This window comes from Sciurus vulgaris, assembly GCF_902686455.1.
Source record: "Sciurus vulgaris genome assembly, chromosome: 18".
In the NCBI taxonomy this organism is placed as follows: Eukaryota; Metazoa; Chordata; class Mammalia; order Rodentia; family Sciuridae; genus Sciurus; species Sciurus vulgaris.
The window spans coordinates 22,830,173-22,851,753 of NC_136479.1; the positions used below are offsets into that span (position 1 = coordinate 22,830,173).

Below are 21,581 nucleotides of genomic sequence, written 5' to 3' on the forward strand. Positions count from 1 at the left end.
ATTGAACCCCGGGCCTTATGCTTGTGAGGCAAGCACTCTACCAACTCCCCAGCCCTAGAAATCCATTTTTATACAAGAAATTTGTTGTTGCTATCTGTGCTAAATTAAAAACACATAGCTGGATTTGATCAGTCTATGGCTATTGTAGTAGTTCTGAGCATTGTATTTGGGCTCTGGTTTTGAATTTTGGCTCTATCACTCATTTGCTGTGTACAGGTAAAAGTCCCAGTTCCCTTCATCTATAAAATGGGATTCTACCCTTATAGGATTCTTATGAGGATCAAATGAGATGCTGAAAGCCCTTAGTAACATGTGGACTCCTCATAAAATTTACAGGCTAGTGGAACAGACAGTGATTGGATGAATTTCATGTGGGGATAACAGGAAAGTTCACTGGGGCAGTGGCATACAGAGATCCAAAGATTAAACAGTGAACTGGGTGGAGATGTGGGATAGGAGGTGGGAAAGGGTATATCAAGTCCAGCAAAAGCACTTGAGAAAGCCCTGAAGCTATGTTAAAGTTGTTAGGATAAAAAGCAGACTAGAAATTCAGTGGAAGCCGAAGCCAAGAATTAGGACTTCTGATAGTGCGAAATGCAACGGGCCTCAGTTCAGTCTAAGTCTAGTCCCTGCAAACTTGGGACTTTACACTACGTTGGCCAGCGTTAACTTCCCTGACAAAACCACACCCACCAAGTCTTCCGCAGGGCCCCCAAATGCAGTAGAGAGAGGGAAGCAGAGGGGGCTGGCTTGGGGTCAGCAGTGAGCAGTTTTCTAGGCGGAAGAAGATCTAGAAGGCAGGTAAGACAACACAGAGGTGGGAAGCAGTTCCATTTGCATTAGCGACTGAGGGTCTAAGGAGACGCCTCCCAGGTTGACTAGGAAATCAGGCAGGGCATTAGAGTGGGCAGCGTGCAGCGCGCCTACAATTTCAGGTTGAGGAATTTGGCCAGTTGGTAGGAACTCAATTAAATGGAGAATGGGCGCCCCCTGGGAGCAGCGATAGGTAATGAAAGCTGGAGGACCCAGATGAGGAGGGCGGAGAGGGGGCGACTCAAGATGGGGGTAGCCTGCCCGTCACAGTTTTCTTCTCATAGAGGCTAACTGTGTCCGGCATGATGGATTCCTGGGCTCCCAGAACGGCTGGGCTGGAAGGGACCTCGAAAAAGGAACTACCGTCACGTGCCCCGTGCCAGAGCTGGGCACTTTCGTGAACACTGTCTTAACACTCCTAACTCTGCTTCGAGGTGGGTATCATCATCCCCAATTTTCAGGTGAGAAAACCGAGGTTTGGGGACTTCCCAGGGCGGGGCGGGGATTCTGTGTAACTCCTGAGTCTTTTCCTTGGAGCCTCGTGACTTGTAAAATACAACCTCTGGATTCCCAGAGGTTTAGGGGAACGAGCATTGGGTCTGAGGCGTCCGAGCTTTCCCAGGGAAAACAGCGTTGAGTACTTTCCGCGAGAACCACGCCTCCCTTGTCGCGACAATACTGACTACTGTTGCTTTCCTTTAAGAGCCTTCCTTTGAATACGAAATCCTCACCACACGGGGAGGCGGGCATTCTATATTCCTGGATTTCTCAGACGTTTCTCCCTCACCCGCACCGTTACCCACTGGTGACACCAATTCTCCACTGGCGAGTGAAAGCTTGGGACTACATTTCCCTGCAGGCCATTCAGAAAGGGATGGCGAGGAGAGGCGGAAAGAGACGTTCCGTTTCCGTGGCTCTCAATTAGGCATGTCCGCGGTGATGCACTTTTCAACAGCCAACGTCCTTTCTCTGTAGAGCTCAGAAAGGGACTACGTCCCCCAGCAGGCACTCGCGCGGAGGTCGGGTGACCAGGCTGCCATCTTTACCGTAGTCCTTTCTCCCATTTCCGCAGGGAATATCCTTAGCGGTTGGACTACAAATCCCATGCCGCCATCCCTTCTTTCCCTTGGTCGCCATCTTGGCTGTAGTCCCCGCCCCGTTCCCTTCCATTGTCTGAACTGAAGATAATAGAGGGGAGCCGAGAAGACTGCAACTCCCGTCAGGCTCTGCGCCACCGGGTGCGGGATTTTGATATTACAGGCGGGCGAGGTGCCCAAGGTGGCAGAATGAAGCGGCCAGGAGAGGCTAGGTAGCCTGCCATCTTTATGGTAGTCTCTTCATCGTACCGGTTCCGCCATTCTTAAGGAATACTAGAAGGTTAGAAAACTACTATTCCCATCGCACCTCATAAGATCGGCTTCTAGTCAGGTGTACGCCCCTCTTCCGCCATCTTGCTTGTAGTCCTCGTTTCTTTTCACCTTTCCATTGTTCCTGACGAGTAGAAATGGCAGCGGGAAGGCAGCAGATGGACTGCGACTCCCGTCAGGTATTACACACGCGGAGGGTTGTGGACAGGAGGGCGTGTGAATGCCTGGGAAGGAGGTCGGGTCAGGGGAGAAGGCCATCTTGGTTGTAGTCATCGTTCCCGCTCCTTCTCTATGTTCTGCAACGGGAAGCCTCGGGGCAACCGGACTATAACTCCCGGCATCCTTGATTCCCGGCTTGGCACGCCCTCTGCCATCTTGTTTGTAGTACCCGCTGGTCCCAGCGTCCCTTTTTTCTCACGGTAGCGCCAGCGTCCGCCCGACTACAACTCCCATCGTGCCCTGCACGCGTTCGTCCTGGAAAGTGGAGGTGGTGGAGGAAAGAGGGGGCAGGGGGCGGGGTTCCTCTGGGAGAAGGAGGGAGTAAAGAGGAGGAGGAGGAGGGAAGAAGGAGGGAGGGGAGGGGGAAGAGAGAAGGAAGGAGGAAGGAGCTGAGGAGGGATGAGAGAGGCGGCCAGGGCCCCGGGCCGAAGCAGCGCGGGGCTGGGGGACCAGGGGGGCTGAGGCACCCCAACTGCCCCCTCCCCCTTTTCTTGCTCCCTTCCATCCTTTCCTTCTACCCTCCCGCTAGAGGAGGGGGGCTTATTCAAATTATATTTAAATCCCTATCTCCCGAGGGTCGCGCGCTGGGGGGAGGGGGGGGAGGGCGGAGGTGCGCGCGGGCTGGGGGGGCGGGGCCGGAGCAGCTTCCTTCACCCCCCTTGGTTCGCCCTGTAGCTGTAGGGCAGGGGGCCGCAGTCCAGGGGCGGGCCCAGGGGAGGGGGGCAGGTTACAGCGACCCCCCCCTCCCCGGGAACCGGCGGTGGGCGGGGCTTGAACCCCGGAAACGGTGGGGGGCCGAGGCCGGTCCCTGAACCCCTGGGCAGTGGGAGCCGGGAAGGGGCCAGTTAAAGGGCCGGGGCGCAGGGAGAGGCGGGGCGGGGTGGGGGGAGGGGATCTGGGATTCGGACCCGGACCCGGGACTGAGTGGGGTCCGGGAAGAAGCTAAGCACCCTGCGCCCGAGGAGCCCCCGTTGGCCTGGGGGGGCTGAGGGACTGAGCCCCCCAGAGCAGGAACTCCCCCTGGAAGGGCCGCGCCGCAGCCCGTGGGAGGGCCTCGCCCCCGGCGCCCCCCATCTCCACTCGCCGCCGTCCCGGCCTCCGCCGGAGGGAGGGGCCGAGCGCCCTCGGGGGGCCGTGGACCCCGGCGTTCTGAGCGTTCCGCGCCCCGCGCCGCCCGGCCCCCCCGCCGCCGATGGCCGCCGACCCGCCGGGAGCTGCCGAGAAGGGAGAGATGGCTCCCGGGACACGTGTGAGGTGGGTTCATGCGGCTCCTCCTCACCCCCAGACCTGGGCAGCTCCCACTCCCATTCATCCTCAGCCCGGCCTCTCTCTCTACCTTCCCCGCCCCCAGCCTCACCCTCCCTCTCCCTTCTCTTCAAACTCTTCATCTCCAGCTCTCTTTCCTATAACCTCTCAACCCTGGGGAACTGGCCTTCCTTCCCAGACCCTGCTTCCCCTTGCAGACCCCCCCAATCCCCGCCTGCAGTCGCCGCCCTCTAGGCCCCTCCCCTGGAGCGCTGGAGGGCCCCTTACCCCCATGGATGGGTCTGGAAGTCCCTGGAAAGGGGGAAGCCAGGGTAAGGCTGACTGGGAAGAGACCCTCCAGGCCTGCTGAGTCCATGTGGGATCTTGGAGGATCTGGTTTCCATGGGGAGGGGGGCCCCAGGGATTCCAGACAATTAGGGATGGAAAGCAGCCTTGGAAAGCTGGGGATTCTTAAGTGTTAGCCCATCCTGATTTTGTGGGAGATGTCAGGCTGGATTCTAGAATCCCAAGGAATCTGGGAGATTGCCCAGGTTGACCTGAGGGCTCCTAGAGGATGTCCAGAAGAAGAGGGACCTCTGTGGGGAACAGAGGAATTGAGATCTTGGGCTGAGAAGGAACTTTGAAGAAGCATCTTGGGGATATCAGAGTCCTGGGAAGTTCGGGGGCAGAGTGGGTCATTAGGGATGGAGGGCGGCAAAAATCCCATTGCGTCTGATGACGTTGTGGAGATTTGGGGGGAAAAGCAATTGGATGATGTTACCTATAAGAAAGAGAAAGGAAGGAGAGAATGAACAGTCAATCTGGTGTTTCCACTGAGGAATCTGTGGGTGTCTTGAAGGTAAATCGGGGCATTTTAGACTGGGGAGACCCTGTGGTGTTTTAATTTGGATACCAGGGGAACTGTTGGTACCTCTCAAGGTAATGCCACAGACTAGGAGTTGCTTGCCTTTCTGAGGAGCTTTGGCTTGGGAATGTCAGAGGAAAGGCCTCTCTTCTTTGGATTAGGAAATGGGCACTAAGGAAGTGTCAGAGGAGGAGTAAGGTCAGGAAGTCAGTTTTCATGGATCCCAGAGGAGTTGGATGAGCTGCTGTAGGGAGAGAGACCTTGAGTAGAGGGAGTGGCCCCTACCCCTTGACACTCACACAGAAGGGGTGACCTTTTTCCCCTAGGTAGAAGGGCAGGCTCTGGCTGCCCATGATTGGAGGGAGCTGCCAGGAGTCTCCTGGGCCCCGGCTCCATTGAGCGCATCTGACCCTGCTACCATCTACCAACAGCCCTCGGCGTTGCTGACGCCCCCAATGTCGTCGAGCAGCCGGGGGCCGGGGGCCGGAGCGCGCCGACGCCGAACCCGCTGCCGCCGCTGCCGAGCCTGTGTGCGAACTGAGTGCGGGGACTGCCACTTCTGCAGAGACATGAAGAAGTTTGGGGGGCCCGGTCGCATGAAGCAGTCGTGCCTGCTCCGGCAGTGCACTGCCGTGAGTTCTGCCCCCCCTCCTGCTCCCCACTGTTGGGCCCCTTTAGAGCTCTGGGCACTCCTGTCCAAAAGTATCTTTCACACTGGCTCCAAGTACATTTCCAGGATGGCTGGTGGGTGCTTCCTGGAGTGTATTGTAGAGTTGCTATTTACTTCATTCTTTCACTGATTTGTTTAAATGTCCACTTTTGCCCTTATCGCTATATGAGGGGCAGTATTATGGTGTGTAGAATTGACAGTCCTTGCCTTCACCCTTTCCAGCTCTCTGAGACCCATAGAAAACTCAGCCCCTGCTGTGCATCTCCCCAGTGGTCTCTGTGCACAAGGCCATCTATCCCCAAACCTGATTCCTGGAAAAGTCTCTTGTCTTTTTCTGGCCTCTTCCTCACCATTAGGGTGGTCTTGGATTTGAGGCCAGGCTCCCCCTTTGTGTGACCTTGAGCAAATTACTTTGAATCTCAGGTACTTTCTCTGTAGAATGTTTTCTTTGCTGAGTTGTAAAGATTAAAACAATGGCGTGGATATGAATGCTTACCATGAGACCCGGTACACACAGTAGGTATCGGGGAAACAAGGGTTTCCTCCCTGCCTTCCTCAGCCTTTGAGCATCCCTGGGCTCCAGAGAATGGCCCCTCCCTACCAGCCATGAGGAGCCAGCTGCATCCTGCATCCCCCTCCCCACACTCACCACCTCCCTCTCTTCCTCCAGCTACTTTTTCCTGGTTGGACTCTTCCCCCACACAGCCCCTCTCATCCTTTGTCCCCTAAACCCTCGCCTCACTTTCCTGTTCCTTTTTCCTCTACCTGTGTCTTCCTTGATCCTGTCATAACCTTCAGCATCCCTGATTTGATTCAGTTTGCCATTGTTCTTCCCAAAATCACATTGTCTGAAGACTACTCCCATTTTCCTGAAGATTCAGCAGCTACCTTTATTTTTCCCAAGAGTCTTGCCAAAATTGGGTTTACCGTAGGATCCAGAGCACTCTTGGGCCCACTGAGCAACCTCGGAATCACCCTAAGTTGCTGTCATGTCTTCTCTAGCCCTCTCTGAATATTGTCAAAATTTGCCTGTGGTCTCTCTACCTTCCTAATGCCAGTCATAATTTCAGGGTCACACTGGCTGTAATAATCACAACATTAATTACAACTGTGTATCAAATGCCCCTCATGCATTATCTCATTTTTATAATAATCTGGCAAGGGAAAGATTCTTTGCCCAGCTGTACAGATGCAAAAACAGTGACTTGAGGTTTAATTAGTTGCTGAAGGTCGTATGGCCAAAAAAAGGCAAATTCAGGATTTGACTCAGCTTGGCCCATGTGTTCTAAACCTCACCCAGCAGCTGACCAGGATCCCCAAAATAAAGTCTTTCCCTTGTAGCCTGCTTTTGGAGTCCCTGATGTCTCCTCTCCCTCAACAGCCCGTGCTCCCACACACAGCTGTGTGCCTCTTGTGTGGGGAGGCTGGGAAGGAGGACACAGTGGAGGGAGAGGAAGAGAAATTTGGTTTGAGCCTCATGGAGTGTACAATCTGCAACGAAATCGTCCACCCTGGCTGCCTGAAGGTGATGGCCCTGGGGACCCTGGAACAGATTGTAAGGGGTCAGGGAGGTGGACCATATGCCCCTGGGTTTATTGGCATCTTCCATCCACTCCCTGCCCTTTGCCTACAGATGGGGAAGGCTGAGGGTGTCATCAATGCAGAGATCCCCAACTGCTGGGAGTGCCCTCGCTGTACCCAGGAAGGCCGCACCAGCAAGGTAGGGGAATGGGATAGGCAGGGTTCTGGGCTCTCAATAGGTAGAGGGTCAGGAGCTGTGCAGGGCCTCATCCCCAGCTTCCATCTCCCTAGGATTCAGGTGAGGGGCCAGGCCGCCGCAGAGCTGACAACGGTGAGGAGGGCGCCAGCCTAGGGAGTGGATGGAAGCTGACGGAGGAGCCGCCACTTCCACCGCCCCCGCCTAGGCGAAAGGGCCCTCTACCTGCTGGGCCTTCCCCGGAGGACATGCCTGGGCCCCCCAAACGAAAGGAAAGGGAGGCAGGGAATGAGCCCCCCACCCCAAGGAAAAAGGTGAGCCATGGGGCATGCTCACTAAGTCTAGCTCAAGGCATGCTGGGGCTGTAGTAATGGCCATTTTTTTTGGTGGGGTGAGCCTGGGAACTGTGCTCTATTGGTTTCTCCAAGAGTTGTTGGGAGATGTAGTTCAGGAGTGGTTGGGGGTAGACCATGTTTACGGTGAAGGGAAAATACAGGTGAGGGGGAACTGCATAGGCTGGGAAGCTTTAGGAGCCCTGGGTGGGTTAGGGAGAAAGGAGAGAGCATGCTCAAACTAACTGCTACAGAGGAAGAGGGAGGGGCTGGAAAGAGCCTGAGGGGGAAGAAAGAGGAGATGAGAGCATGCTCAGTGAGCCAGGACTCTGGTTACAAGGTGAGCATGCTCAGAGTTCTCCCTGGGATGGGGGCTTCTGGGATTTGTAGTCTAAAAAGATGGCATGGACTTTAATTTTTGTGGGCACTGAGGGCCTAATGGGGTCTCCCCTTCCCCCATATCTTCCTTTTGCCCTGGTAGGTGAAAGGAGGTCGAGAGAGGCACCTGAAGAAGGTGGGTGGAGATGCCTGCCTCCTCCGAGGATCGGACCCAGGCGGCCCTGGCCTTCTGCCCCCCAGGGTTCTGAATCCAAGCCAGGCATTCTCGTCCTGCCACCCTGGGCTCCCTCCCGAGAACTGGGAGGTGTGCCACGGACCTACTCCCTCCCCTTCCCACCTTTCCTTGCCCCACCCTTCACCACAGAGACTGAGATTGTCCCTTCCTGTTCACTGTGTCCTGTCCTATTCCCACATGACCCCAAAGGGCATCTGTATCCTAGAAAGAGTTGGGTGGAAGAATGTGTTGGGTGAAGCCACAGAACTCCTGACTTCCCTAGAACCCTTAAAATATCATCTGGCCCTTTTGCCTCATCTTTCCAGGTCTTAAAAGGAATTCAAATTTCTACCCAGCCACTGACTATGTTTGGTCTTGGCAACTTGTCAGCTGCCCTGAGCCTCAGTTTTCTCATTTGTAAAATGGAGATGAAGCTGTCTACCTTACACCCCATGGCACTGTATAAATCTAATGCCATAATGAAAGTAAATGAACTTTGTAAACTATAATGTTTACCTAATGAGGCCCAGAGAGGTTAAAAGACTTACCCAAGGTCCCACAGCAAAGCAAATACTATCTGATTGTGTTCAAACCTGCTTATACCATTTGGTTGGGTGTCTTTGTCTAAAAGGAATGGCCCAAGTTGCCACTTAAATTAGATCGTGGTAGGGATTCTCATTTTGTGGAATAGATCCTAAGAATTGTCTAGTCTAGGTGTTCTACGTCAATAACTATGAAATGGACTTCTCAGTGTTGATAGACAAGCCAGCATTCAAGCTAGGTGTCTTAACTGTTCTCTTTTCTGCCTTGAGGAGTTCATGAGCCATTGAAACTCATAGGTTTTTATTTATATATATATATATATTTTTGGTACTGAGAATTGAACCCAGGGCCACTTTACCACTGAGCCACATCTCCAGTCCTTTTTATTTTTAATTTTGAGACAGTGTCTTGCTAAGTTGCTGAGGCCAGCCTCAAACTTGAAAACCTCCTACCTCAGCCTCCCAAGTTGCTGGGATTACAGGTGTGCTCCACCACACCTGGCTTTCCATAAGGTTTTAAATTCTTAAATTAGTGTCTTCATATTCAAGATGAGAAAACTGAAGTCCAGAGATGGCTGAGGTGTCATGTTTGGGAGCAGCTTGAAACTCAGGACTATCCCTTGGGCTCTTCATTCCCTGGTGACTCCTTGTGGGTAGTGGGGTGGGAAAGTATGTCCCAGGCCCTAGAACAGCCTCTCCCTGTCTTCTTGCAGAAACCAAAGCCACCTTTGGCCTCTGCTGAGGGCCCGGCAGTGCCATCCCCGTCCCCACAAAGGGAGAAGCTAGAACGTTTTAAGCGAATGTGCCAGCTGTTGGAGCGGGTGCCTGACACCTCTTCTTCCTCCTCGGACTCGGATTCCGATTCCGACTCATCAGGCACTTCATTGAGTGAGGATGAGGCCCCTGGCGAGGCCCGGAATGGGCGACGGCCAGCCCGGGGCAGCTCTGGCGAGAAGGAGAACCGCGGGGGACGGCGGGCTGTGCGCCCTGGCAGTGGGGGGCCCTTGCTCAGCTGGCCCCTGGGCCCTGCCCCACCACCCCGGCCTCCACAACTGGAGCGGCATGTGGTACGGCCCCCGCCTCGAAGCCCTGAGCCTGACACGCTGCCTTTGGCTGCTGGATCCGACCACCCTCTGCCCAGGGCTGCCTGGCTTCGTGTCTTCCAGCACCTTGGGCCCCGAGAGCTGTGTATCTGCATGCGGGTCTGCCGGACTTGGAGCCGCTGGTGAGTGGTGGACAGTCCTGAGGTCTCACTTGCTTTGTGACCTGTCATAGCTCTCTGATCCTCATACTTCTGTAGTATGTACATATCATAGTGTGATACTTCCATAATATTTGTGGGCAGCCTGTTTTCCATTTAGGAGCTCATTTAACCCTCTTAACCTTGTGAGGAGCAAGTTATTCCTCCTTGTTCAGATGAAGCTGAGACTCAAGGTCATGTAGAGAAGAAGTGTTAAAACCAAGAATTTGAACCTAGGCCCTCTAGCTCCAGAATTTTTTCTCTTAATGATAGTTGTTATTTATATTGAGTGGTTAGCATGTGGTAAACATAGTGCTATAATAATTATCTCACTTTTTTTTTTTCCATGCAGTATGAGCATTCAGCCCAAGGGTGCTTTGCCCTTTTGATTTTTTATTTTGAGACAGGGTCTTGCTAAGTCATGGAGGCTATCTCTGAACTTTGATCCTTCTGTCTCAACTTCCCAAGTTGCTGGGTTTACAGGCATATACCATTGAACCTGGCTATCTCACATCATTTTCATGCTCTCTCTTCTGAGGACAGTCTGACTATTGGTCCCGTTTTTATATGAGAGCCCTTTATTGGAGTAACCCCTGCTCTCTCTGAGACAGCCATGCTTAGATCTCCTGACTTGGCCCATCATCTTCTCCCTGTTCTCCCAGATTCCCCACTGCCTCTTGACCCTTGTTGTTCAGAAATGTCAGTCATCCTCCTAAGTATTAACATTTTTCCTCCATCAGACTCCCACAGCACTGTGTTCCCTTAATGGAGCACACAGAGGCATTTGGCATGTTGACAAGCCTTCATTGATTTATTCATTTTCATGTTCCCATCGCATACTGTGTCTATTTTATCTTCATGTCCCCAGCATGGGACAAAGGGCAGTAGAGATGCTGAAGAAATGTTTTACTAAGTGAGTAATTCAAGCTCTTTTCCAGTTCTTACTGTATCTTGGGCTTCCTGTTAAGTGCATCACAAGTTTTAGCTGATTTGTTCTTCATAGTAGCAGCCCTGTGAACGAGTAAGGGATACCTAAGACCATAGGGCAAGTTAGTGACTGAAGTCAGACTTCATTCCTCGACCTTTGGGATGAAATCTAGAAGTTAGCTCCTGCTTCTGGTCTGTGCCAAGCAAGGGGGCTGGAGTATAGGCTTTAGAGGCAGATTGCCTGCAATAGACTTGTTCTTCCTCTGATGAGCTGTATGCCCTTGGGCCAGTTTCTTAACTTCCCCATGTCTCAGTTTCTTCATATATAAAACTAGGATAATCAAAGCTCTCGCTTCATGTTCTTGTGATCTGATACAGGAACTGAGCAGAGTACCTGGGAGGTAGAAACACTTGGCCTTAACTGTGATCTTGTTATCTTTATTATTCACTCATTTATATAAGTATTTACTGAAAGCTCAGTCTTTCAGTCCTTGGAACATAGATCCTCATCCTCACTCAATGAAGTGCCTTGAAGAGCTCCCAGTCTGCAACTTAGAAGCAGATAGTTAAAGAAGTTGCTGGGGATTACCACCCCAACTCAAATATTAATTGAGAATTAATTGTAGAGACCAGCTCTGTGCTTGGCACCTGTGACCCAGAAATGAAAAGGAACAGATTTCTGCCTCAGGGGAGAGACCTGTGGCTGGAAGTAGCCATAACAGAGAGGCTGTAATGCAGTTTTCATATTAATACATTCCTCCTCAGTGTCTTCAGGGAATTGGTTCTTAGACTACATCCCCTCCAGAATACCAAAATCTAAGGATGCTCAAGTCCCTTATGTAAAATGGTAGTGTTTGCTGTCACTCTTCCTCCCTTTCCCCCTCCCTCCCTTCCTTCCTACCTTTCTTCCTTTCATGATATTAGGAATTGAACCCAAGGAGCTAGATTCTACCATTGAGCTAATCCCTAGCTCTTTTTTAAATTTTGAAACAATCTCACTAAGTTGCCCTGGCTGGCCTCAAACTGTGATTCTCCTGTCTCAGCCTCCTGAGGTGCTCAGATTATAGACTTGCATCACTGCAGCCAGCTCCCATATACTTTAAATAATTTGTATAATTCTTATGGTACCCAATACAATGTAAATGCTATGTAAATAGTTATTATACTGTATTGTTCAGGGAGTGACGATGAAAAGTCTGTATAAATACAGATGCAATTTTTGTTGTTGTTCTTTTGAATGTTTTTGATCTGTAGTTGGTTGAATCCACAGAAGTGGAACCCTCAGATACTGAGGACCAATTGTATTTACTTTATGAGGATTAAATGAGGTAGTTTCTGCAAAGCACTTAGCACAGCTCCTGAAGGGTACTAAACACTTACTAAGGCAGTGAACAAGTAAGGAGGCTTTCCCATGTCTGTGCACAGAAGCAGGCACAGTGAGGAAGGGATCAGGTTGAGAACTTTTTAAGGACAGTGACTTGGACTTGGTGACTTACTGGCCATAAGGGCAGCAGGACAAATCTCAGCTGAGTTTGTAGCCCAGGAACCTGAATGGGTAACAGCACTATTCCCCAAGCTTGGGAATCACAGAGAAGCAGGTTCCAGGAGCAAATGAAAGATCTCAGATGTGCCCTGTTTGGTCAGAAAGGACTTTAGGCCAGTCCAGTAGAACCAGGACAGCTGCTGGATCTGCCAGTTCGGTGCTTGAGAAAAAGATGAGTGCAGGGTTTTCAACTTAAAGGTAGCACCGTGGAATGTGAGAGCAGAGAATAGAATGTCAGTATTTTTGAGTTAGAGAAAGAGCAGCCCAAGAATTATAGATCAAAGATGGAGGTTTGCCCTAAAAAGATGGGAGATTGAGGAAGGTAGAATGAGGAGCAGTGGTGGATGTTGGTGAAAGGTCATGGGAAGTCAAGGACCAAGAGGTAGCAGTTTGATTTTGCTATTAGAAGACCTTGGTATCCTTGACTGTGATATGTGGGAATGCAGGGATCAAAGCCAAACTGCATGGAATTGAGAGTGTCAACTCCAAGTCAGGGACTTGATCCATTTATTTCTGCAGTGTCCCTGATTTCTAGCATGGTGCTTGGCATAGAGTAGGTACTAAAACAATAATGAGGAAAATTTGGATGGTGTGAGGAAAGAGGTGGTAGAGGGTGGAGCTGGAGAGAACTTTGTAGGTGGGAGAGCAGGAAGTTGCAGGCTTTCCTGTCTGGTGACTTTCATCTTCTCCTGGAACTGGGAGGCGAAGTAATCTGCCAAGAGCTAAGGGAGAGAGGGCAGCAGGCAGGGAGGCATGGAGGAGTTACCAAGTTGCCACAATTGGAACCTTCAAGGACATGGATAGAGAGGTTGGCAAGTGAGGGACTGGAACACAAGGTCAAGGCCATTTGGGATTGGGAGCAAAGGCCTGGGGGTGGACAGATTGGAAGACAGTGGTGGCATCAGGGAGCTGAGAGAGCTGAGATGGAAGAACTAACTGTGATCAGTGTCCAGGAGGTGGTATGCTTGCAGGGAACAATTAGGACTGGTTCAACTCTGTTTCCCCCAGGAACTTCTGCAAGATGAGGCTTAGGACTAAAATGTAGGGTTTGCAGGTGGGCTTAATAGGGTGATGACTTGGTCAGACGGTTGGCTGGAGTCAAGCAGAAGATGGATAGATTAGGGCAGTTGGATATCAAGCCCTGCCTATCCAGGATGATGGCATGCTTCAGCTCTTAAGTCCTTCCTGCCACGTGGCTTATCAGTCCCTAGCTTGGAAAGAACCTATCAACAGCTCCTGTCACCTTCAGTGAATTCCTATAGGAATTCAGGATATGAACCTAGTTCCAGGATGGCAGTAAACACTTACCATGTACAGTCTCTCATCATTGTTGCAGCAAACCTTTGAAGTTAAGTGCTATCTTTTGCCTTGATTTTTGGTTTGGGAAATGAAGGCCCAGAGGGGGAACATGCCTTGCCTGAGGTCACCCCAACCATAGAGGTGGTGGAGCTGGAATTTAGATCCCCATAGCTTATACTTTTCACCTTTGGGCTCTGTGGCCATGACAGTTGGGGGCTTAGCATTCAGCCCTCCAGGACATGGAACCTCCACCCTGGGCCTCCTGTGCAGCCTCAGTCCTGCCTCTTCCTGCTCAGAGTTCAGGCTCTCTCCATTCAGACCAGCTGGGTTTAAACCTGACTTGGCTCACACTTAGTAGCTGTGGGACCTTAAACAAGTTTCTTAACCTCTCTGGGCCTTGTTTTCCTTAACTGTAAAAAGGAATGATAATGATCTCCTAGGGCCGTTGTGAGGTTAAATGCTTAATGCAAAGAATAGTACCTAGTTTGCAGTAAACCCTGAATAAACACGTTATTACTGTTGTAGTCATCATCACCATTATATAGGATGAATTGCCCTTTGTTCCTGCTCCTGAGGTTCCCAGAGCTCTCTTGAGTTTCTTCTCTCCTGGGTCTAGATGCAGGCTCTACCCTGTTCCTTTCCTCCCCTTGCTGGAAATAACAGAATAACTGCTTGCCTCAGCCTCAGTTCAGGCATTGTCTCCTTGGGATGCACCCTTGTTCTAGTCTCCAAGTTGACTCTTACATGTCCCTTACTGCCTCAGTTACTGCAGACTGTGTGTCTCTCCTGATTGTATAACAAGAACCCTGTCATCTTTAACTGCTCTGAGCCCAGTGGGAACTGGATACATGGTATCAGTAGGACCCTCAAAGATTATTGCCTGCCACTCAAGTTTAACCCTATTGTTCTGCAACTAATTGATTGACTCCAGCCAAGAAAGAGTCAAGGAGACTTCCTGGAAGTTAAGGTACTGGAGCCAAGCCTTGAAGGGTCTTGAGTTATTGACCTTTCCAGCAGAGGCACAGCATATGCCAGAATGTGTTGGCACCCAGCAGTATTGTGCATCTATGTGCAAGGCAGGTGGTTTGGCCTGGCTCTTATAGAGTAGGGTGCAGAAACACAATTGGGTGAATGCTCCAAGAAGGTTCCCTTCCAAGTGTGGACAATTTCCAGTAGGGCTTCAAGGAAGCCGAGGCAGATGAGCTAGAATTTGCAACTGGGTCAGAGAGGAGGAGAGAGGGTTTATTCTTTTGTTTTGTTTTGTTTTGTTTTTTATTGTAATGGGGATTGAACACAGGGCCTTACACATGCTAGGCAAGTTCTCTACCACCGAGCTATATCCCTGGCCCAGAGAGAGACTTTAGAGTAGGATTTCACTGAGTGGAAAGAGAGAAAGGGGGCAGAAGCTGGGTTGAAGGTAGGATTTCCCTGCTCCCTTTTCATTCTTGGAATTGGAGAGATTTGCAAATGTTTATTGCTTGAGTGGAAGGAATCAGGGGCAGACTAGAATGCCAGAAGGGAGGGAGGAATAGTAGGAGGGGAGCTGTCGGAGAGGGGCTTTGTTCAGGTTGAAGTCTTGGTGAATGCTTCTGCATTTCCAGAAATGTCATATTGAGGCTCTGGAGTATGCCTGCCAGGTTTTGTTGTTGCTGTTTGTTTTTGTTTTGATTTTTTGCAGTACTGGGCATTGAGGGGGGTATTGTACTACTGAGCTGTTTCCCCCAGCCCTTTCTGCTTCAGTCCTGTGAATAGCTGGGAATACAAGTGCACATCACCCTACCAGACTGCCTGACACAAAACCATGGTTTAATCCTTCTGTCAGTTTTGAGAAATAACAACTTTTAAAAACTATTGGGTGCTATTATATCTTTAGCACCTCACTGATACTTGCTTATCTTTCTGTTTAACAAAAGTGATTTAACCTAAAGCCGCAGCAACTTCTGGCTAGAATTTAGTAGTCTTTCTTGTATTTATTTCTTAAGCTTACTATATTTATGTGAAACAAAACTGGTTTTAAGTGCAAAGAGGGGATGATTTAAGGATAAAGTCATATTCTGTAGATAAGTGGACAACAAATGCCTGGAGTTTGGGAACCTTTCCTCCAGCCCAAGGCTTTTTGAAGGGAGAGCCCTTCAATATCTTGGGGGTTGGGAGGGAGGGTAGGTATGACTTCGAGGCCCATCTAGTCCAGAGGAAATTCCTGATATGCCATCACGGAAACTGAATTAGAAGACAGTTCTCAAACTAATTGAAGAACTTAGCCAGGCACAGTGGTGCGCATCTGTAATCCCAGCAGCTTGGGAGACTGAGGCAGGATGATTACAAATTCGAAACCAGCCTCGGCAATTTTGCAAGAGCCTATCTCAAAAAATAAAAAGGACTCGGGGTGTGTGTGGCACAGTGGGTTCAATCCCTGTTACCAAAAAAAAGGAGGAACTTAAGTGTACAATAAAGTGTTAATACATTACCTTAGAAGAGGTGGGAAGGGTTCTTTGGTGAAATAAGTTTGGGAAGTCCTCTCATTCACCGTGTGTTAGACTAGTAAAAGCAATTAGAGTGCTGGGATTAGGAAACCTGTTTAGTTTTGTTCAGACCTCATTTGTCTTTGTAGCTTCAATACCTGGGACCTGTCAGACCTTCCAGAAACCTTGAGTGAATAAATGCAAAGATATAAGTGAGGTGTGTGGGAAGGAAGTGCTCAGTAGAAGCTTTAAGTATTTCACACTGGCTTGATTCATTCACTAAATGTACAACAAATAACTTGTACTTTATAGCTGGCAGTGTTGGATACTGGGGTTACTGAAGTAAAAAAGGGAAAAGAAAAAAAAAAGCCGATTTTGGCCTTGTAGAGCTTACATTCTAATTAGAGGAACACAATAACCAAAGATAGAAAATACCAGGACCATAGTCCAGCTTTGGGCAACTGGCTATCAAGATGGCAGAGGTTAGTAGAGGGGATGAAAAGTGCCAATGAGCAAGCCACTGTAATAGCAAGGGAGAAATCTAGAAACCCAAAGGAAGGGGGTTTGGGGGCTGCTTAAAGATCCCTTTGGCATTACATCAAATAGTGTGTATGGTGTTTGTGTAGTTATTTGGCAGAATGTTTTAAAAGCTGTAAGGCCTACAAACTGTAATTACCTCATTTGATCTTACAGCAGCCCTGTGGGGCAGGCAGAGTCTGGATCATTATCTTCATTTTATAAATGAGGCCTCTCAGGCTCAGGGAGAGGAATGGACTTGCCCAGGGTCTTGCATCCAGTTAGTGATGGAGTTGGGTCCCAAACCCAGTGCTCTTGGCCCACAGCCTGGAACTTCTTGACACCAGGCTGTCTGGGTGGGCCTGGGTGGGTGGGTGGATAACTGGGGTGAACTGTTGGGAGTGTGAGGATTGGTAGGTTCCTTGAGAACTGAGGACGTGGTCTCTGTCTCCCCCTTGTGACCGTAAGGTGCTACGACAAACGTCTGTGGCCTAGAATGGACTTGAGCAGGCGGAAGTCACTCACCCCGCCCATGCTCAGTGGGGTAGTTCGCCGCCAGCCGCGCGCCCTGGACCTCAGCTGGACAGGTGTCTCCAAGAAACAGCTCATGTGGCTTCTGAACCGACTGCAAGGTAGGGTGGGGTGACAAGTCATGACAGGGTAGAAACAGGGACAAGCCTGGGATAGAGTCCAGCTTCCTAACCCTCACCCCCACAAATCCCCCAGGCCTGCAGGAGTTGGTGCTCTCTGGCTGCTCGTGGCTCTCTGTCTCTGCCCTTGGCTCAGCCCCACTGCCAGCCCTGCGGCTCCTGGACCTCCGCTGGATTGAGGATGTTAAAGATTCCCAGCTCCGAGAGCTGCTGCTGCCTCCACCAGACACTAAACCAGGTGTGGCCTCTGTGTGCTCATCTGTAGAATGGGTTGGGCAAGGTGGGGATCTAGGTCTCTATACTGGGTGTTACAAGTATTGGAAGAAAGGTATGAACATAGGAATTTGAATAGGAAAGTCCTTCTTGGCTTATCATTCATTCATTTGCCTTCTATGTCCATTGACTGAGTCTTGAAAGGTTGGAGTTTTCCCAGGGTGTTTGAGGCACAATCAGCAGTTCATTGTGGCTGGAGGCCCATATTGGCAGAGAGTTATACTGGGAGCAGAGGCCTGGTCACGTTGGAGGTATGTGAGGTGAGGAGTAGGGACACTGAGGCCTCAGAGCTCCTTGCAAAGCTAGCAGATGGGATGCTCATGTATCTTTTCTGACCTCCACAGTTTCTTCTTCACACTAGAGCTGGGGGAACTATCCAGAAGAGTGTATCTGACCATATCACCCCTGTTCTCTAAACTTACATTGCTCCTCCCTTATCTCTTTGGGTAAAGACAAGTGTTTTACTATAGAGACCTGCATGGCTGAGTTCCACTGAACTAGGCCATCCCTGCATTTGGCCGCCTCAGCCTCTTTGCCAAGTTCCTTCTAGTTCCCACTTTTCTTGCCTCAATGTCCTATCCTCCTTCATGTAATTAATACTTAATCATCCTTTAGACTTTGGCATAGATGCCACCTCCTAGAAGGTCTCCCTGACTAACTCCTTGGTCTCTGCCTTGAACTCTTGAGTCTTTCTTAGCCTTGGGAACAGGCCGCTCCTGGCATAGTGCTGTATAGGTGGGAAGTTATCTGATGAAGCTGAATCCTCCAGTTCAGCTCTGTGTGCTTAACCCTAGCACCTTGCTCAGTAGTCTGCTCAGCAAATACTTATTGAATGATGAACTGAATGAGCAAACAGATAATTAGGATGGAAGAGAGAGATCGGGTTTGAGGAGAGATTTCCAAAAGGAGATTTGCTATGCCCTGAAATAAGAAAATTAAAAGGATCTATATATATATATATATATATATATATATTTTTTTTTTTTTTTTTTTTTTTTTTTCCCCCAGAGTTCTTTCACAGTTCTTTCCTGGTTCCCTTCTTTCTGCCCCACCATGCTTCACAGCAGCCCTGGAAAGAGTAGAGAAGCAACTAGGATTCTTCCCATTTTGTGGACAAGGCTCTAGAGGCCTAGTTAATTCAACAAGGGGTTGAATGACTGATGCAAGTCAGGCATAACCAGGCCAGAGCCCTTACCCATGGTTTTCTCTTACTGGAATTGAACTGAGCTGGGATGATATGGGCAGGAGGATGAGGTGGGCATTGGGAGCAGTGTGTTCATTCTATGAGGTGAGAAGGTGCTGGCTGAGAAGCAGAGCAGACCCTCCTCTCCTGTCTCATTCATCCCTGTTCAAGCCCTTTTTTTTTTGCGGGGGGGGGGGGGCGCGGTGCTGGGGATTGAACCCAGCTTACAAGGTAAGCACTCTACCAACTGAGCTATCTCCCCAGCCCCCTGTTCAAGCCCTTTATCAGAAGCTTGCAGAAAGGAGCCTTCCTGGCCCTCAGGCCTGTTGCGCAGGTTAGATTTTCCTCCCACCTTTCCTCTCCTGGCTTCCTGGCTCCCTGGCTCCCTGTAGCATTCCTACAGCAAAATGTAAAGTTCTTTTACTTCTAGACTCCTGCCCTCTGCCTCGTATATTTCTTTTCATACCTTGCTGCATGTTCAAACCCTCAAAGACCAAGCTTAAATGCCACCACCTCAGTGAAATCCTCACTGATGCTCACGCCTGCTTCCAAGCCAGAAATTACCTCTTTGATCTAATGCCCTTTAGCTGTGGCCCAAGTTTGGGGGTTTCTGTAAATGTACCTGCCTTCCCAGGCTCTCAGCTCTCCAAAGATAGGAAGAGAGGGTAAAATTCAGGACATGCCAAGTTCAATGTCTACAGAGGTGGCCTGGCAAGTAACAGAAGTGACACATTGGTGCAGGACCTTTGAGAGGGGCACTGGCAGCCGTACTCCAGCCAATCACTGTCAGGCAGGAAGGGTAGTAGCCCAATGATGTCAGACCAGTTTGGTTTTTTTTGCAGTGCTGGGGATTGAACCCAGGGCCTTGTGCTTGCAAGGCAAGCACTCTACTGACTGAGCTATCTCCCCAGCCCGTCAGATCAGTTTTTTAAGGAAAAGCTCCATATCTAAATTTCTGTATAAAAATATCCTTTTTGTAGTGTTAGACATTCATGCAAGAAAAGTTTTAGTACTGTGCAGATTCCATAAAACATTTTTGGAGGTTGGTTTTGTGAGTCTGACATCTGATGGAGTCTAAGTCAGCAGATCTAGGTTTCCTGGCTCTTACTTCATAATCAAGTCATCTTGGATGACAGCTTTATGATCTGAACCTCAGTTTTCTTATCTGTAAAGAAGAATAATGATTAGAGAACTTGTCTCCCAAGGCTCAGGTTCTTAAAATGTGGTCTCTGGCCCAGTGGTCTCAGTATGACAGGAAAACTTGTCAGCAAATTAAACCCTGATGTCTCACACTAAATCTGCTGCAACTCTGGGATAGGGCCAGCAATCCAGCCCTTCAGAGGACTTGAGCCTCTTGAGTTTGGGAACCGGTAATAGAAGAAAGGCATACTGGGTGCTTTGGGTGCAGTAGGGAAGGATGTGAGCTCTTCTCAATGGAGATAGAGAAGAGGAGGCTGCTGAGCTCTGAAAGCCAAGCAATGCACTAAATATAAATGGTCCCAGGCGGCCCACTTGTGGAATGTGGTTCAGGTCAGGTGTTTGGGGGTAAGGGAGAGGAGTTAGGAGTGGGACCTTATAGAAATTGGATTGTTCTACCAAGGAGACAGGACTTCTTTGAAGTGTCCTCACAGTTTCTAACACAGGAAGGATATTGTCACATTTGAGTTTGAGATCAGCTCTGTGGATTCTAAAAAGAAGAGACTAAAGGGAGTGAGGTCGTGGGAGCAGTTCAAGCAAGAGTGATATGGACCCAGAGCACCCTATTGTGTGTTTCATTACTGGGGATAGAGCAATGAACAAGAATTCCTTCATGGAACTGAAGGAGGGGAGAGAAAGATGAACAAGAAGAAAGTAATGTGTCAGATGCTGAGAGGTGCAGCAGGGAAAGGGTTGGGTAGGGTTGTGAATACTGTTAAGAGTTTCAAATAGAGTACTCATGGAAAATCTCAGTGACAAGGTGATGTGAGCAGTGGACGGATAAGATCAGGGAGTGTGGTTGTTTGGGAGAAGAGCAAGCCATGTATAGAGTGCAGCAAATTGGGACCCCCATGTGATGGGTGCAAGTTTAGGATAGATGTTAAGGAACATGGTGGTGACAGCCCTCTGGTGCCTGGGTGCAAGGATGGGAGTGGCCAAGAATGCTAATATCTCCTTTACCTGCCTAGGGCAAACAGAGAGTCGTGGACGGCTACAGGGGGTGGCCGAACTGCGCTTGGCAGGTCTGGAGCTGACAGATGCCTCCCTGCGGCTCCTGCTGCGCCATGCGCCCCAGCTGAGTGCCCTGGACCTGAGCCACTGCGCCCATGTCGGGGACCCCAGTGTCCACCTCCTCACTGCTCCCACTTCCCCACTCCGAGAGACCCTGGTACACCTCAATCTTGCTGGTAAGCACAGTCCCCTGTCCATCTTGCTAACCTGCTGGTTCCCTTGGCCAGTGCCTACCACCTACTCAGCTACTTGGTCTCAGCTGCCATGGCTCTGTCCCTAGGTTGCCACCGCCTCACAGACCACTGCCTCCCGCTGTTCCGCCGCTGCCCACGTCTCCGCCGCCTAGACCTGCGCTCCTGCCGCCAGCTCTCACCTGAAGCTTGTGCCCGGCTGGCGGCTGCCGGCCCTCCTGGTCCCTTCCGCTGCCCAGAGGAGAAACTACTTCTCAAGGACAGCTAGTCGGGTGCCCCCCACCCTCCCCCAGGACTCATCAGGAGCCTGGACCTCGGGCCTTCATTTCATCCTCTGTTGGGAGGCCAGGTTACCCACCTCATGACTTGGGATTCCTGAGTTTTGTGACTTGGGGATTCCTACCCAGGGACCGGAGCCAGCCTCCCCCTTCTCTTCCTCCTGCACTGATATCTCTGGGGGTCTCTCCTTCCCATCTCCCCCTTCCACCTGCTTCATTGTCCATCCCCTGGGGGGAGTGGGTCAGAGGTACAGGGGGGTGCTGAGCCAAAGGGATGGTGGGAGGGGGGTTAAGGTGCAAGTTTGAGGGAGGGAGAATGGGGAAAGGGTAATACACACAGGATACTGGGAGCCAGGGGGCTGGGGGAGGTGGAGGATGGGTGGGGGGAGGGGGCAGAAAGCAGACCACCAAGGGTTCAGGGAACAAAAACCAGATATTTGGAGTGGGAGGGTGGGGGGCCAAAAAGGGAAACTGGAGGAGCATTTGGG

General features: G+C 50.4%; 1 protein-coding gene across 6 annotated transcripts; it reads left to right on the forward strand.

Moving 5' to 3' along the window:
• The first annotated feature begins 304 nt into the window (after nucleotides 1-304).
• On the forward strand, nucleotides 305-21,409 carry FBXL19 (F-box and leucine rich repeat protein 19). 6 transcript variants are annotated; one of them, XM_079121627.1, is made up of 13 exons: nucleotides 305-801; nucleotides 1,098-1,247; nucleotides 1,886-2,359; nucleotides 4,941-5,141; nucleotides 6,561-6,704; nucleotides 6,813-6,899; nucleotides 6,992-7,210; nucleotides 7,710-7,742; nucleotides 9,037-9,548; nucleotides 16,779-16,942; nucleotides 17,037-17,198; nucleotides 20,582-20,800; nucleotides 20,905-21,409. In XM_079121627.1, exons 3-13 carry the CDS (start codon nucleotides 2,318-2,320, stop codon nucleotides 21,081-21,083), a joined length of 1,962 nt encoding a protein of 653 aa, XP_078977753.1. In that variant the 5' UTR covers nucleotides 305-801; nucleotides 1,098-1,247; nucleotides 1,886-2,317; the 3' UTR covers nucleotides 21,084-21,409. The 6 variants fall into 6 exon arrangements, with proteins under 6 accessions (XP_078977753.1, XP_078977749.1, XP_078977752.1 ...); XM_079121623.1 differs by having other exon boundaries at nucleotides 311-801; nucleotides 7,710-7,871; nucleotides 20,905-21,402; XM_079121626.1 differs by lacking the exon at nucleotides 1,886-2,359 and having other exon boundaries at nucleotides 313-801; nucleotides 1,098-1,274; nucleotides 7,710-7,871; nucleotides 20,905-21,400.
• Nucleotides 21,410-21,581: the final 172 nt, after the last annotated feature.